Genomic DNA, 18,110 nt, shown 5'->3' with positions numbered 1-18,110 from the left:
CATACTATACAGACACTCCTTCCCTGTGTCATACTATACAGACACTCCTTCCCTGTGTCATACTATGCAGACACTCCTTCCCTGTGACATACTATACAGACACTCCTTCCCTGTGACATTCTATACAGACACTCCTTCCCTATGACATACTATACAGACACTCTTTCCTTCCTTGTGACATACTATACAGACACTCCTTCCCTATGACATAATATACAGACACTCCTTCCCTATGACATAATATACAGACACTCCTTCCCTGTGACATAATATACAGACACTCCTTCCCTATGACATAATATACAGACACTCCTTCCCATGACAGATACTGCTTCCCTGTGTCATACTATATAGACACTCCTTCCTTCCCTATGTCATACTATACAGTCACTCCTTCCCTATGACATAATATACAGACACTCCTTCCCTATGACATACTATGCAGACACTCTTTCCCTGTGTCATACTATACAGACACTCCTTCCTTCCCTATGACATAACATATAGACAGTGTCAGACTGAGGCACAAAGGGCCCACTGGGGGAATGCAGTGATAGGGGTCCATACTTAGAGGTGTGGCCAGCCTCCAGAAGGGGTGTTGACTAGCTTCCACAGAGGCTTGGCTAATCATTAGAAAGTGCATGGTCTGGGCCCCTTTAAAAATATATATACAGTATATAGTAAATACTGTTAGTGCATGCATGATAATATAACAGATTAATAACAGCAATGGTTTGTATGACATACACCATAGACCTGTGCAGTATAATGTAACATATGTATATTGTATAATTCAAGTGTACAGTCCGGAACCTGATCCCTAGAGGAGGGGGTGGGCCCTCAGACAGTGGGGCCCACCGGGGGATTCCCCTGTACCCCTGTGGGCCAGTCCAACCCTGCATACAGACACTCCTTCCTTCCCTATGTCATACTATACAGACACTACTTCTCTATGATATACTATACAGACACTCCCATGACAGATTCTCCTTTCCTATGACATACTATAGAGACACTCCTTCCTTCCCTATGACATACTACACAGTCACTCCTTCCCTATGACATACTATACAGACACTCCTTCCCTATGACATTCTATACAGACACTCCTTCCCATGACAGACACTCCTTCCCTATGACATACTATACAGACACTCTTTCCCTGTGACATACTATACAGTCACTCCTTCCCTATGACATACTATACAGTCACTTCTTCCCTATGACATACTATACAGACACTCCTTCCCTATAACATACTATACTATACAGACACTCGTTCCTTCCCTATGACATACTATACAGTCACTCCTTCCCTATGACATACTATCCAGACACTCCTTCCCTATGACATACTATACATACACTCCTTCCTTCCCTATGACATACTATACAGTCACTCCTTCCCTATGACATACTATACAGACACTCTTTCCCTATGACATACTATACAGTCACTCCTTCCCTATGAAATACTATACAGTCACTCCTTCCCTATGACATACTATACAGACACTCCTTCCCATGACAGACACTCCTTTCCTATGACATACTATACAGTCACTCCTTCCCTATGTCATACTATACAGTCACTCCTTCCCTGTGTCATACTATACAGACACTCCTTCCCTGTGTCATACTATACAGACACTCCTTCCCTGTGTCATACTATGCAGACACTCCTTCCCTGTGTCATACTATGCAGACACTCCTTCCCTGTGACATACTATACAGACACTCCTTCCCTGTGACATACTATACAGACACTCCTTCCCTGTGACATACTATACAGACACTCCTTCCCTGTGTCATACTAAACAGTCACTCCATCCCTGTGTCATACTATACAGACACTCCTTTCCTGTGTCATACTATACAGACACACTTTCCCTGTGTCATACTAAACAGACACTCCTTCCCTGTGTCATACTAAACAGTCACTCCATCCCTGTGTCATACTATACAGACACTCCTTTCCTGTGTCATACTATACAGACACACTTTCCCTGTGTCATACTAAACAGACACTCCTTCCCTGTGTCATACTATACATACTCTCCTTCCCTGTGTCATACTATACAGACACTCCTTGCCTATGTCATACTATACAGACACTCCTTGCCTATGACATAATATACAGACACTCCTTCCCTGTGTCATACTATACAGACTCTCCTTCCCTTTGTCATACTATACAGACACTCCTTGCCTATGACATACTATACAGACACTCCTTCCCTGTGTCATACTATACAGACACTCCTTCCCTATGACATACTATACAGACACTCCTTCCCTGTGTCATACTATACAGACACTCCTTCCCTGTGTCATACTATGCAGACACTCCTTCCCTGTGACATACTATACAGACACTCCTTCCCTGTGACATTCTATACACACTCCTTCCCTATGACATACTATACAGACACTCTTTCCTTCCTTGTGACATACTATACAGACACTCCTTCCCTATGACATAATATACAGACACTCCTTCCCTATGACATAATATACAGACACTCCTTCCCTATGACATAATATACAGACACTCCTTCCCATGACAGATACTGCTTCCCTGTGTCATACTATATAGACACTCCTTCCTTCCCTATGTCATACTATACAGTCACTCCTTCCCTATGACATAATATACAGACACTCCTTCCCTATGACATACTATGCAGACACTCTTTCCCTGTGTCATACTATACAGACACTCCTTCCTTCCCTATGACATAACATATAGACAGTGTCAGACTGAGGCACAAAGGGCCCACTGGGGGAATGCAGTGATAGGGGTCCATACTTAGAGGTGTGGCCAGCCTCCAGAAGGGGTGTTGACTAGCTTCCACAGAGGCTTGGCTAATCATTAGAAAGTGCATGGTCTGGGCCCCTTTAAAAATATATATACAGTATATAGTAAATACTGTTAGTGCATGCATGATAATATAACAGATTAATAACAGCAATGGTTTGTATGACATACACCATAGACCTGTGCAGTATAATGTAACATATGTATATTGTATAATTCAAGTGTACAGTCCGGAACCTGATCCCTAGAGGAGGGGGTGGGCCCTCAGACAGTGGGGCCCACCGGGGGATTCCCCTGTACCCCTGTGGGCCAGTCCAACCCTGCATACAGACACTCCTTCCTTCCCTATGTCATACTATACAGACACTACTTCTCTATGATATACTATACAGACACTCCCATGACAGATTCTCCTTTCCTATGACATACTATAGAGACACTCCTTCCTTCCCTATGACATACTACACAGTCACTCCTTCCCTATGACATACTATACAGACACTCCTTCCCTATGACATTCTATACAGACACTCCTTCCCATGACAGACACTCCTTCCCTATGACATACTATACAGACACTCTTTCCCTGTGACATACTATACAGTCACTCCTTCCCTATGACATACTATACAGTCACTTCTTCCCTATGACATACTATACAGACACTCCTTCCCTATAACATACTATACAGACACTCGTTCCTTCCCTATGACATACTATACAGTCACTCCTTCCCTATGACATACTATCCAGACACTCCTTCCCTATGACATACTATACATACACTCCTTCCTTCCCTATGACATACTATACAGTCACTCCTTCCCTATGACATACTATACAGACACTCTTTCCCTATGACATACTATACAGTCACTCCTTCCCTATGAAATACTATACAGTCACTCCTTCCCTATGACATACTATACAGACACTCCTTCCCATGACAGACACTCCTTTCCTATGACATACTATACAGTCACTCCTTCCCTATGTCATACTATACAGTCACTCCATCCCTGTGTCATACTATACAGACACTCCTTCCCTGTGTCATACTATACAGACACCCTTTCCCTGTGTCATACTAAACAGACACTCCTTCCCTGTGTCATACTATACATACTCTCCTTCCATGTCATACTACACAGACACTCCTTGCCTATGACATAATATACAGACACTCCTTCCCTGTGTCATACTATACAGACAATCCTTGCCTATGACATAATATACAGACACTCCTTCCCTGTGTCATACTATACAGACACTCCTTCCCTCTGACATAATACACAGACAGTGCAATTAGATATTTTTTGTCCCACAAGAGAAATATAGTATATATACCACAAATTATTATTATTATTATTATTACCAGTTATTTATATAGCGCACACATATTCCGCAGCGCTTTACAGAGAGAATATTTGCCCATTCACATCCGTCCCTGCCCCAGTGGAGCTTACAATCTATATTCCCTAACACATGCTCACACACATACACACTAGGGTTAATTTTGAGGGTAGCCAATTAACCTAGCAGTATATTTTTGGAGTGTGGGAGGAAACCGGAGCACCCGGAGGAAACCCACGCAAGCACAGGGAGAATATACAAACTCCACACAGTTAGGGCCGTGGCGGGAATTGAACCCATGACCTCATTGCTGTGAGGCAGTAACGCTACCATTACACCGTCTGTGCTGCCACACAAATGACAGCCAGCAACAGAGACACATGTTCTACATTTCACTAAAGCACATGATGAGAATTGCATCTTTTACTTCCAGTATTGTAGCATGTGTAGTATTTTGATTTGTTTATTGAGAAACAAACATGATCTTACACAAGCATTTATTGAGTCCCAGAATATCATCGCTGTACTGAGAATGCACGCGTTTCACCAGAATATCACAGCTGTACTGAGAATGCACGCATTTCAACAGAATATCATCGCTGTACTGAGAATGCATGCGTTTCACTAGAATATCATCGCTGTACTGAAAATGCATGCGTTTCACTAGAATATAATTGCTGTACTGAGAATGCACGCATTTCACCAGAACATCATCGCTGTACTGAGAATGCACGCATTTCACCAGACTATCATCGCTGTACTGAGAATGCATGCGTTTCACTAGAATATGATCGCTGTACAGAGAATGCACGCGTTTCTCCAGATAATCATCGCTGTACTGAGAATGGAATTCACGCGTTTCACCCGAATGTAATCGCTGTACTGACAATGCACGCGTTTCACCAGAATATAATCGCTGTACTGAGAATGCATGCGTTTCACCAGAGTATCATCTCTGTACTGAGAATGCACGCGTTTCACCAGAATTACAATCAGATAATTATTACTGATCACACAGATTACTTACCGCAGGTCCACCATCTCCCCGAATTCCTTGGCTGCCTGGAGGACCTGGAGCTCCGGGGTTACCTGGTGCACCCTGCCAGGGGAGAGACCATTTGTGAGCAATACACAACACATTCCAGAGAACAAATATGTTACACACGTCTATAAAACAATGCATCCTTCTAGAGTAGTCCACCCACATTGTTTGAGTTTACAGAGATTCTCAGCCCAGGCGTGTCAATCTGGAAACATATAAAATACACAGGACACATGGCTGCACTGCAATTCATTCATATGTATGATCCAAAAGTATCAGTTCTTAGGCCCCACTCTTAACAAAGAGGCCGAAAGGGTTTTTTTTTTGTTGGAGGAAGCATGAGGCATGGGAGGCATTTTTGGGTAATTGGGGGCTTTAAAGGTCATATGGGGTAGTTTTGGGTGAGTGAGCATCGTGAGGAGTGTTTTGTGATGAGCGAGGTTTGAGTGACACATATAGAAATCAAAAGATTGTGTTGGAGTACAGAACACGTGGGATCTTTTCTAAGGGCATGTGGTGTCTATTTCTAAAGGTGCATGCACACGTAACGATTTTTTGAACGATTTAACTATAACGACATCATTATCGTTCAATCATTGAAAAAAATCGTTCAGTTTCTGAGTTATAACGATGAACGATTATCGTTCATGCGCGTTCCCATTTGTAGTTTGTAGTTCATTCTGACTGACCAACTGAACGATTTTCATTAAGGGAAGTTACAAAAATCGTTTGTAGTTCAAAAAATCGTTCATTACACTTTAAAAAATCTGACAGATAGTCTGACAGAAAATCGTTCAGAAAATCGTTGGTAACAAAATCCTTACGTGTGTATGTACCTTTAGAAACTTGTTGGGACTTATTGTTGAGATTTAGGGTAATGTATGGACCTTTTCAAGGTTAGAGGACCCTTGCATAGTATGATGTAGCCCATTACTATATTAGAAAATGAAAATAAATATCGGATTAGTTGCTATGTGTCCTTACAGAGAGGCGGGGTACTATTGCCACATTATGTCCAGCAGTAGTAATGAAGACGGAGGGCTGGCAATCAGCTGGAGGATTATTAAACCCCAAGGCTGCCATATAGGAAGTTTAAAAGGCATCAGGTTTGGTTGTCCCTTTTGGATGTGATAGGGGCGTGACAGATTTGCTGACCAATAGTTGGTCTTGATGTCACAGGGAGGGATTTGTGAAGTTATTAAAGCTCCCCCTTTAGGAGTGGGGCCTATGTGTTTCTGATTTTCCTTCCCTCCCGTTGTGTTGGGTTTGGTTGTGTATGCAATAACGGTAAAGAATGGCTTTTATTGAAATAAACGTATAAAGTTTTATTAGGTGCGCTCTCCTCATAAAGTCTGACACTGCCCTGCCGCTAGTGACACCATCTGCCCGATTGGGTCCAATGTGTAAAGTTGGAAGGAGAGTTGAACACCAGCGAGTGGGTTTGTGATGTGCAGTCGTTTGATTTTGATTTTTTCTTCCCTTGCTTAATTCCGCCACCATATACATTTAATCAATTCAAAATAAATGTTCACCAATTTATAAGCCACACGGTAGTCTGTTATTATTTATAATACACTGTTTTAAAGTTCTATTTGATGCATGGGGCTCATGACATAATCAGCCGTTTGGGTGTTTTTGCAGCTACATAGACAGAAGTCCCAGCCCAAAGAGGTTATAGGCAGAAAGGCCTTAGGAACTGCAGATTTTCAGGACTGTTCTGAAGGCCAAGAAAGATTAGTGAGTGAATACTGCAAATTATTAGCACAGTGTTATGGTGTAAGCACTCAGGGAGCCGCGCAGACAGAGGGATCACAGATTCCCGCAAGTAACACTGGGAGAATGTAAAATGCGTCGTTGTCAGTAGTGTGTAAAAAAAAACAACTCGACTTTATTGGTTTGGTAAGTGTTATTACTTACATGAACTATACTTACTTAATTTGAATCAGTTACTGTGTAAACGTATAATTCCATGTATCGATTAATGTTATATTACCATTTATTATCAGACTGACAAAAATCTATACACACGTTAATATCCTGCATTTCATAATGTGATAATTTTCATTAACTTTACTGGTGAGAAAATAAGCTTAAATTAAAGTTACTTGTAAATTATTGGTGCTGTAGTGTTTATATATTGGTGCTATAGTGTTCCATAACTGTCACAATATTAAGACTTTAGTAATTACATACATATGAAGTAAATGTAAGTCAACAGGTAAATGAAAATGTTTAAGTATATTGTGACTAGTTCTAGTTTCAAAAGTTGGAGTGGATTTACTAAAGCTTCTAAAAATGAGAAGTGATGGTGTTGCCCATAGCAACCCTGGGAGCATGACCAGCTGTAATCTCCCTCCGCAGCAACCCACAGCCCAACAGAATCTGATTGGTTGCTATGGGCACCACTATTGCAGGTGTACACACAAATGTCACTTGTTACTTAGTACATTGTGTTACTAATAGGATATATTGAGCAGTGTCCTCACCAACAGTTAATTCTGCAAATTCACGTTTTTAAACATTTCTAAAAATACAAAAAAACGTTACCATTGGCCCAGGGGGTCCAGTAGGGCCACTGCCGCCATCTTTTCCAGGTAAACCCTGTTTAAAAAAAGGATGGAAATATCAATTTAATTTGTTTCTCTGAATATTTGAAGCAGTAATCTTATATAGAAATGTATTTTTTTTTTTAATATATATATATTATATAATTATATAAAAAATCCAGTGAAGTAACTGTTAAGCATGGATAGCGTAGAAATCATTATCTCGCTTTCAAAATCTCTCTGGAGGTGAGAACAGTTTGACTGCTGGTCACACACACTAATGCCCTCCCAGCAGGTCATGTAACGGGAATGGGGTGGAGAAAGAGGGATGATATGTCACAGTACACAGAACAGACAGAGGGTCTCGTTCAGACCCGCTCGCGAGCGCAGGACGCTCGGAAGCGGGTCGATGGTACCCAAATGCGCATGCGCACGACGGAGGGAGCTCCGTCGTGCGCATGCGCGAGACCCGGCGAGCGACGGGTAGCCGTCGCTCGGGGTCTCGCACCAAAGGGAGCGTGCCGTCGATGGTGAGTGACAGCACGCCCCCTTTGTTGGGCGTGCCGGGGGTGTGGCTGCCAGACGGAGGCGTTCCCATGGGAACGCCTGCCGTCTGGGTCCGGCCCCACTGACATCACTAGTGATGTCAGTGGGAGTGATTTTGGCTCTGATAGAGCCAAAATCACTCCAGGGCTTGCGGCAGCGAGACCCTACCGCAGGGTCTCGTCGCAAGCCCGATGGTCGCGATGGTCTTGACCATCGCGACCATCATCATGGACGCTCGCATAGGCTGTGGGTGGTAACCCACAGCTATGCGAGCGTCCAAGGGGCCGCTCCAATTTTAGGTAGCCCGGCCCAGATTCAGAGCGAGTGCTCTGGTCAGAGCATCCGGCTCTGAATCAGGCCCAGAGCTCAGTGGTTCATTCCTCTTGGCTCAATACATCATGTGTCACGTGACTGTGGTTGCTATGGTAGTCACATGACACTGTGAAGAACCTTAAGCAATTCGTAGCAGCCTGAAGAATCAACCCAAATAAAAATGTTAAAATACCACAATTATAGCCTTTCACAGTGATTTATATGTCAAAAAGTTAACGAGACAATCATTAGACTTAAAATTATAAAAAAAAGTAAATTTAAATAAAATGACGACAGAAATATAAAAAATATATATATTTGCAAAAGTTTCGGGAGATTATCAGAACATATTTGAACTATAAAGGCTGATTCTGAGTGGGACCAGTCGCGTCTGGATCTTTATGCTAATGCCAATACAAAGTCCTTACCTGGTTGAGATATGTGCAAAGAGTGAGACGCCAATGAGACGTAGAAATACCGCTTGGTGCGTCTTTAGAGGCATCATCGAATTTTGTTTCTTGGTCTGAGTTTGGCCTCTTGTGTGAGTGGTTCAGCATCTATGTACAGTATGCAACCACGTTCCTTGGCATGCCTCAGAGACTGCCATAAAGGTGGGTACACACTATACGCTATATTGGTCGATCTTGCGATCCACGATGTAACCCAACAACCATCGTATAGCGTGTAAGGGCAAATCCACCCAATTTATCGTTTGCTGAACTGGGGGGTGCACAGTTCCATCTGATGTGGGACAATTCCTCAGATGATGCTGTGTTGTTACATGTAATCATATATCACATCATCGTACAGCGGATCGCATAGTGTGTACGGCGATGCGATATATTGGGTAGCAACATCGTTCAGGTGTGTTATGGACAACTGAAAGTGGAGTCCACAGCACAGCTCATGTGTATAAGCTCGAAGCTCAGGCTGCTTCTGCACACACGCACTGTATAACCATCGATGGTTGTACCAATATGTTTGATGCAACTGCTACCATTCATTACTGGTCTTCCGATGTCCATCCCTTTGAGGGCATTGCATTCCCTCTTTACCTACTGTATGCTGCGGTCACCTGACATGGAAGCCAGCTGCTCCCATTCACTCTTAGGTAAATGTCATAGCCTGTGCAATGCAGCATCACAAAGTTTCCGGTGGGTCTGTTTTAAAGGGACAATAATTTAAATGGCAGAACCAACCTGCTGAGACGCACAGACTCAGCAACGTACTGGGCATTCTTTCAGGGCCAGATTAACAATGGAGCAGATGGAGCTCCAGCTCCAGGCCTCCACATAAACATAGGCCCATCATCATGGCAGCATGATAATGACGGCTGCAGACTCAGACTCACAACCGATCACATCGGAGGCCATACTCTGATGGAGGTTCTGCATCTAGCACGGGACTTGTGCAAGGCCCCATGGTACTTCCGATGGTTGCGACTGCAGACGCACAAAGTGGGTGTCCCAGCCTTTGCGCATTCAAACGCACGTTTGTTCACCAAGGGAAGGGTTTATATTAGCAAGGGCATATAAACGCAGACGCGGCAAACAACTCTAATGCAGTTGCCGCAGCCCGCACTTCAGAATCAGCCTCTAAATCAGGCCAGCTGGGGGTGTGACAGTCTCTGACAACATTCATATACATCATTGTTACTTGTAACCGTTTCAGTGAAAGCAATTTACATTGTAAGTGATATCAGTACATTGTAACTAAATGATATCGGTACATTGTTTATAGGATTGGAAGTAACGTTCCTACACGTCCTGATGCAAGCTTGGCGCAGTGTTTAGCAATGTCGGAGGCTTAGCTAGATGTATTTACAACACTCCCTAAACAAAAGGCTTTGGCAATTTATAAGGAATAAGCATACAGATAGTAACACTCAGATATCACATGTACTACACATAGGGGGTCATTCAGACCCGGTTGTTAGCGCCGATGCGCTCGGACCGGGTCGATGGCCCCCCACAGAGCATGCGCACGACGGCGCCATCACCGTCGTGCGCATGCCTGAGACCCTCTACGACCGACAGCGCCGGTCGTAGCGGGTCTCGATCCAAAGCTGGCGAGCTGTCGATGTTGATTGACAGCTCGCCCCGTTTGGAAGGCGGGCTGGGGGGGTGGCAGCCCAAACGGGGGCGCCTACCGTTTGGGGGAGGCCCCACTGACATCACTAGTGATGTCAGTGGAGAGCTTCCGGCTCTGACAGAAGCTCTCCGGGGCTTACGACAAGTGAGACCCTACCCTAGGGTCTCGTCGTAAGCCCCGATGGTCGCGGTGGTCTCTGACCATCGCGACCATCAGCCGAGTGGTCGTTAGGGCTGTGGGTGTTAACCCACAGCCTAACAACCGCAACAGAGGCGGGCGGTCAGGATGCAAGTGGCCGCCCAGTTTCTGAGCGACCGCTTGCATCCTCCGACCGCCTCTGAATGAGGCCCATAGTGCCCGATGCAAAGGTCATAAATTAATTAAATCATCTAATTCATTTCTAGGCTCCCTGTATGTCTGCAAACAAACACTGTTTTATGTATGTGGGGGGAGATGTACTAAGCATAGGAAAGAGATAAAGTGGAGAGAGATAAAGGATGAACCAATCAGCTCCTGTCACTTTATAGGCTGTGTTTGAAAAATGACAGTTAGAAGCTGATTGGTTGGAACTTTATCTCTCTCCAAGGCTTGGTACATCTCCCCCTGTGGGTGGTTACTGAAAATTCATGTGACAAGTTTAATGAGCACCTATTGCCTACACAGAGAATGAAGCTCTATCCGTTCAGCATGAACCAACAGCTACCACTGAGGTACGAGTTCCTTTGTTTACTTTGTGCCTCGTGATTCAGTGACATCACTGGCTCCTATAGGGAGATTTATCAAACCTTCTAAATAGGACAAGTTATTTATACCTATAGCAACCAATTAGATGTTACCTATCATTTTACAGAATGTATTAGATAAATGATAGCTAGAATTTAATTGGTCATTTTCGGTAAAACCTCCACTGGTCCTCGTTAGAAGGTTTGATACATCTCTCCCACTACTAATGAGTTTATAGAATGAATATTAGTTTCATCCTAATTTAATAATATCTATTATATCTGTTACAGGTACGCTTTAAAAGTTAAGCTTCTGAATCACTATGCACCTCGGGGAAATAATACAACCACAATATTAGGCTGGGTACACTACACACGTAAAGATTTTGCAATGCGATCAGGGCATGCCAGTGACACCCCTGATCACATTGCAAAATGCGATCCTATCAGCTGGATGTATTATCTGGGACATGCAGGGACGCGGGCTCCGAAAGGAGCCCATCCCTGCAATGTCTCCGGAGGGCAGTCGGGGCTGCTGCTGCTGCTGCGCTTATGCGCAGTCCCGCGGACTGCACATGAGCGGCTCTCATTGCCGGCGGAGGGTTCCGCGAGATCCCTCCGCCGGCTGATATGCAGTAAGTTGCCATAGACTACAGCGGCTAACGCTATATCCCGATGTTGATGCATTTGGCAGCATCGCATCCCCCATAGAAACCTATGGGGGAGGCGGCTGCCAGCAGCAATGGAGGGATCGCAGCAGGTATCTCCGATACCTGCTGCGGTTCCTCCTTCATACATGTGGGGTAAACTAAGTATTTGAGGTAAACCCCCGAAAACGTGTGTTTTCGGGGATTTTACCTCAAATATTGAATGATAAATGGGCCCCTTAAACTTGTCCTTAGTACATAGCGGTGATGTCTCACCCTTTGTCCTGCGATTCCTTCTTGTCCTGGAGAGCCTGGTGGGCCGGGAACCCCCTGTGTATAAAGCACATGGGACATAGGTGAATAGTTCAGCTTACATAAACAATACAGTGTCAGTGCCAGGCATGTAAATAAAGTTATAGATCAGAACCCCTAACCCCCGATACCTTCGGGATGCCGGCGGTCGAGATTCTGGCACCGGTATTTAGACCGTCAGCATCCAGTCTGCCGGGATGCTGACTACATCCCGATCAAAGAATACACAAGTCCCGTCATCAACGCCTGCAGAACACAATAATGTGACCTCATCTAGCCCCAGCGATAAAATAGTCAGCAGAGGGGGATTTATATAATAGGCTTAACCTGTAATGCTGCTCCATCTGCTGTGGAACTACAAGTCCCAGCATGCTCTGACACTTGGTAGCTGTTAAGGCATGCTGAATCTTCTAGTTCCACAACAGCTGGGGAGCCATAGAGTGTCCTCCTCATTCTATACCTCTATACATTGTGGTGTCCTCTATACAGTGCATGTATGTGGACAGGGGGAGGGGATATAACATGCAGGTGAACAAACATTATGCAGACACAGTCAAACAGGAAAATTCCCTTGCTGGAAGATCATTCGCTTAAATTCAGCAAAAATGGCGATATAACTTGCGGGCGTGCACTTACTCCAGCTAATTATTTATTACCAGTTATTCATATAGCGCACACATATAACGCAGCACTCTACAGAAAATGCAGATGCGTCCTCATATATTGTGGCTTCATTTGCGGCAAACGGGGCTCTCAGCGCACCAGGTCCTGGGTGACTCGGGCCACGTAGAGTATCTTTCTCGCTCAAACAATCAAAATGCGCTTATTACTCACATAAATAAAACAACTGGGAACAGCAAAATGACTCTGCTAGATTGGCACAGTGTAATCAGTCTGAATCTGTGTACATACCAGTTATGTTCCTGCATAAACTCTACAGACAACTTCTCAGTCTGTGATCCCAGCACATAAATTATTTCCAAAACAGTATTTATGCAAAGAAATTCCAATCATTTGACTTCAGAATCTTCATACCTGGTTTCCTTGGAAACCGACTTCTCCCTTATCTCCTTTTGATCCTGGTAGACCCTGAAAGATAGACAATTCTGTATGTCTACACCATAAACTTTAGAAGCTGTATATACTGTACACCATAGTGTCCCTTCCGCACACGCAAATTTCAGCTACAAATCAAATGTATTTTACGGGGAGCAACCTGTACCTGTCTTGTCTGCTCCTGCACCACACACCTGTCTTGTCTGTTCCTGCACCACACACCTGTCTTGTCTGTTCCTGCACCACACACCTGCCTTGTCTGCACCTGCACCACACACCTGTCTTGTCTGTTCCTGCACCACACACCTGCCTTGTCTGCAGCTGCACCACACACCTGTCTTGTCTGCTCCTGCTCAACCACCTGCCTTGTCAGTTCCTGCACCACACACCTGCCTTGTCTGCACCTGCACCACACACCTGTCTTGTCGGTTCCTGCACCACACACCTGCCTTGTCGGTTCCTGCACCACACACCTGCCTTGTCGGTTCCTGCACCACACACCTGCCTTGTCTGTTCCTGCTCCATGCACCTGCCATGTCTGCTCCTGCTCAACCACCTGCCTTATCTGCTCCTGCACCACACACGTGTCTTGTCTGCTCCTGCTGCACGCACCTGCCTTGTCTGTTCCTGCTCCACGCACCTGCCTTGTCTGCTCCTGCTCCACGCACCTGCCTTGTCTGTTCCTGCTCCACGCACCTGCCTTGTCTGCTCCTGCTCCACGCACCTGCCTTGTCTGCTCCTGCACCACACACCTGCCTTGTTTGTTCCTGCTCCATGCACCTGCCTTGTCTGCTCCTGCACCACGCACCTGCCTTGTCTGTTCCTGCACCACACACCTGCCTTGTCTGCTCCTGCACCACACACCTGCCTTGTCTGCTCCTGCACCACGCACCTGTCTTGTCTGTTCCTGCACCACGCACCTGCCTTGTCTGCTCCTGCTCAACCACCTGCCTTGTCTGCTCCTGCTCAACCACCTGCCTTGTCTGCTCCTGCTCCACGCACCTGCCTTGTCTGCTCCTGCACCACGCACCTGCCTTGTCTGCTCCTGCTCCACGCACCTGCCTTGTCTGCTCCTGCTCCACGCAATTGCCTTGTCTGTTCCTGCACCACACACCTGCCTTGTCTGCACCTGCACCACACACCTGTCTTGTCTGTTCCTGCACCACACACCTGCCTTGTCTGCACCTGCACCACACACCTGTCTTGTCTGCTCCTGCTCAACCACCTGCCTTGTCAGTTCCTGCACCACACACCTGCCTTGTCTGCACCTGCACCACACACCTGTCTTGTCGGTTCCTGCACCACACACCTGCCTTGTCGGTTCCTGCACCACACACCTGCCTTGTTGGTTCCTGCACCACACACCTGCCTTGTCTGTTCCTGCTCCATGCACCTGCCATGTCTGCTCCTGCTCAACCACCTGCCTTATCTGCTCCTGCACCACACACGTGTCTTGTCTGCTCCTGCTCCACGCACCTGCCTTGTCTGTTCCTGCTCCACGCACCTGCCTTGTCTGCTCCTGCTCCACGCACCTGCCTTGTCTGTTCCTGCTCCACGCACCTGCCTTGTCTGCTCCTGCTCCACGCACCTGCCTTGTCTGCTCCTGCACCACACACCTGCCTTGTTTGTTCCTGCACCACGCACCTGTCCTGTCTGTTCCTGCACCACGCACCTGCCTTGTCTGCTCCTGCTCAACCACCTGCCTTGTCTGCTCCTGCTCAACCACCTGCCTTGTCTGCTCCTGCTCCACGCACCTGCCTTGTCTGCTCCTGCACCACGCACCTGCCTTGTCTGCTCCTGCTCCACGCACCTGCCTTGTCTGCTCCTGCTCCACGCACCTGCCTTGTCTGTTCCTACTCCACGCAATTGCCTTGTCTGTTCCTGCTCCACGCACCTGCCTTGTCTGCTCCTGCTCCACGCACCTGCCTTGTCTGCTCCTGCTCCACGCACCTGCCTTGTCTGCTCCTGCTCCACGCACCTGCCTTGTCTGCTCCTGCTGTCTGCTCCTGCTCCACGCACCTGCCTTGTCTGCTCCTGCACCACGCACCTGCCTTGTCTGCTCCTGCACCACGCACCTACCTTGTCTGTTCCTGCTCCACACACCTGCCTTGTCTGTTCCTGCTCCACACACCTGACTTGTCTGCTCCTGCTCAACCACTTGCCTTGTCTGCTCCTGCTCCACACACCTGCCTTGTCTGCTCCTGCTCCACACACCTGCCTTGTCTGCTCCTGCTCAACCACCTGCCTTGTCTGCTCCTGCTCCACACACCTGCCTTGTCTGCTCCTGCTCCACACACCTGCCTTGTCGGTTCCTGCACCACACACCTGCCTTGTCTGTTCCTGCACCACACACCTGCCATGCCTGTTCCTGCATCACGCACCTGCCATGTCTGCTCCTGCTCAACCACCTGCCTTATCTGCTCCTGCAGCATGCAACTACCTTGTCTGTTCCTGCACCACACACCTGTCTTGTCTGCTCCTGCTCCACGCACCTGCCTTGTCTGTTCCTGCTCCACGCACCTGCCTTGTCTGCTCCTGCTCCACGCACCTGCCTTGTCTGTTCCTGCTCCACGCACCTTCCTTGTCTGCTCCTGCTCCACGCACCTGCCTTGTCTGCTCCTGCACCACGCACCTGCCTTGTCTGTTCCTGCTCCATGCACCTGCCTTGTCTGCTCCTGCTACACACACCTGCATTGTCTGCTCCTGCACCACACACCTGCCTTGTCTGCTCCTGCACCACACACCTGCCTTGTCTGTTCCTGCTCCACACACCTGACTTGTCTGCTCCTGCTCAACCACTTGCCTTGTCTGCTCCTGCTCCACACACCTGCCTTGTCTGCTCCTGCTCCACACACCTGCCTTGTCGGTTCCTGCACCACACACCTGCCTTGTCTGTTCCTGCACCACACACCTGCCATGCCTGTTCCTGCATCACGCACCTGCCATGTCTGCTCCTGCTCAACCACCTGCCTTATCTGCTCCTGCAGCATGCAACTACCTTGTCTGTTCCTGCACCACACACCTGTCTTGTCTGCTCCTGCTCCACGCACCTGCCTTGTCTGTTCCTGCTCCACGCACCTGCCTTGTCTGCTCCTGCTCCACGCACCTGCCTTGTCTGTTCCTGCTCCACGCACCTTCCTTGTCTGCTCCTGCTCCACGCACCTGCCTTGTCTGCTCCTGCACCACACACCTGCCTTGTCTGTTCCTGCTCCATGCACCTGCCTTGTCTGCTCCTGCTACACACACCTGCCTTGTCTGCTCCTGCACCACACACCTGCATTGTCTGCTCCTGCACCACACACCTGCCTTGTCTGCTCCTGCACCACACACCTGCCTTGTCTGCTCCTGCACCACACACCTGCCTTGTCTGTTCCTGCACCACACACCTGCCTTGTCTGCTCCTGCACCACGCACCTGCCTTGTCTGCTCCTGCACCACGCACCTGCCTTGTCTGTTCCTGCACCACACACCTGCCTTGTCTGCTCCTGCTCAACCACCTGCCTTGTCTGCTCCTGCTCCACGCACCTGCCTTTTCTGTTCCTGCTCCACGCACCTACCTTGTCTGCTCCTGCTCCACGCACCTGCCTTGTCTGCTCCTGCTCCACGGACCTGCCTTGTCTGCTCCTGCTCCACGCACCTGCCTTGTCTGCTCCTGCACCACGCACCTACCTTGTCTGTTCCTGCTCCACGCACCTGCCTTGTCTGCTCCTGCTCCACGCACCTGCTTTGTCTGCTCCTGCACCACGCACCTGCCTTGTCTGCTTCTGCACCACGCACCTGCCTTGTCTGCTCCTGCACCACGCACCTGCCTTGTCTGCTCCTGCTCCACACACCTGCCTTGTCTGTTCCTGCTCCACACACCTGACTTGTCTGCTCCTGCTCAACCACCTGCCTTGTCTGCTCCTGCTCCACACACCTGCCTTGTCTGATCCTGCTCCACACACCTGCCTTGTCTGATCCTGCTCCACACACCTGCCTTGTCTGCTCCTGCTCCACACACCTGCCTTGTCTGATCCTGCTCCACACACCTGCCTTGTCTGCTCCTGCTCCACACACCTGCCTTGTCTGCTCCACACACCTGCTTTGTCTACTCCTGCTCCACACACCTGCCTTGTCTGCTCCTGCTCCACACACCTGTCTTGCCTGCATCTGCTCCATGCACCTGCCTTGTCTGCTCCTGCTCCATGCACCTGCCTTGTCTGCTCCTGCTCCACACACCTGTCTTGCTTGCTTCTGCTCCATGCACCTGCCTTGTCTTGGTACTGCTACATGTTCCTGCCTTGTCTGCTCCTGCTCAACCACCTGCCTTGTCTGCTCCTGCTTCACGCACCTGCCTTGTCTGCTCCTGCTTCACGCACCATCCTTATCTGCTTCTGCTCCATGCACCTGCTTTGTCTGTACCTGCTACACACACCTGCCTCGCTTGCTCTGGCTTCACCACCTGCCTTGCTTGCTCCTGCTCCATGCACCTACCGTGTCTACTCCTGCTCCGCGCACCTATGTTGTCTGCTCCTGGTCGACCAACTGCCTCATATGCTCCACTCCACGTATCTGCTTCATAAGCTCCTGCTCCACACACCTGCCTTGTCTGCTTCTGCTCCATACACCTGCCTTGGTTGTTTCTGCTCCACCCACCTGCCTTGCCTGCTCCATGCACCTACCTGG

The 18,110-nt window shown here is 47.8% G+C and overlaps 1 protein-coding gene across 3 annotated transcripts in view; it reads right to left on the bottom strand.

The window, feature by feature from the left end:
* The window catches only part of COL14A1 (collagen type XIV alpha 1 chain), a 254,844-nt gene that overhangs the window by 51,254 nt on the left and 185,480 nt on the right, over positions 1-18,110 (bottom strand). For all 3 annotated transcript variants that reach the window (XM_088450204.1, XM_088450206.1, XM_088450205.1), the window contains 4 exons: positions 13,425-13,478; positions 12,354-12,407; positions 7,761-7,814; positions 5,199-5,270 (listed from right to left, as the gene is read on the bottom strand). In XM_088450204.1, the coding sequence (XP_088306330.1) occupies positions 5,199-5,270; positions 7,761-7,814; positions 12,354-12,407; positions 13,425-13,478 (234 nt within the window). The remainder of the gene's footprint in view (positions 1-5,198; positions 5,271-7,760; positions 7,815-12,353; positions 12,408-13,424; positions 13,479-18,110) is intronic.

The sequence above is a fragment of the Taudactylus pleione genome, unplaced genomic scaffold (genome assembly GCF_031769625.1).
Source record: "Taudactylus pleione unplaced genomic scaffold, aTauple2 ptg000510l, whole genome shotgun sequence".
In the NCBI taxonomy this organism is placed as follows: domain Eukaryota; kingdom Metazoa; phylum Chordata; class Amphibia; order Anura; family Myobatrachidae; genus Taudactylus; species Taudactylus pleione.
The sequence above is the reverse complement of the archived record's forward strand: the minus strand, read 5'-3'. Positions and strand labels throughout refer to the sequence as shown.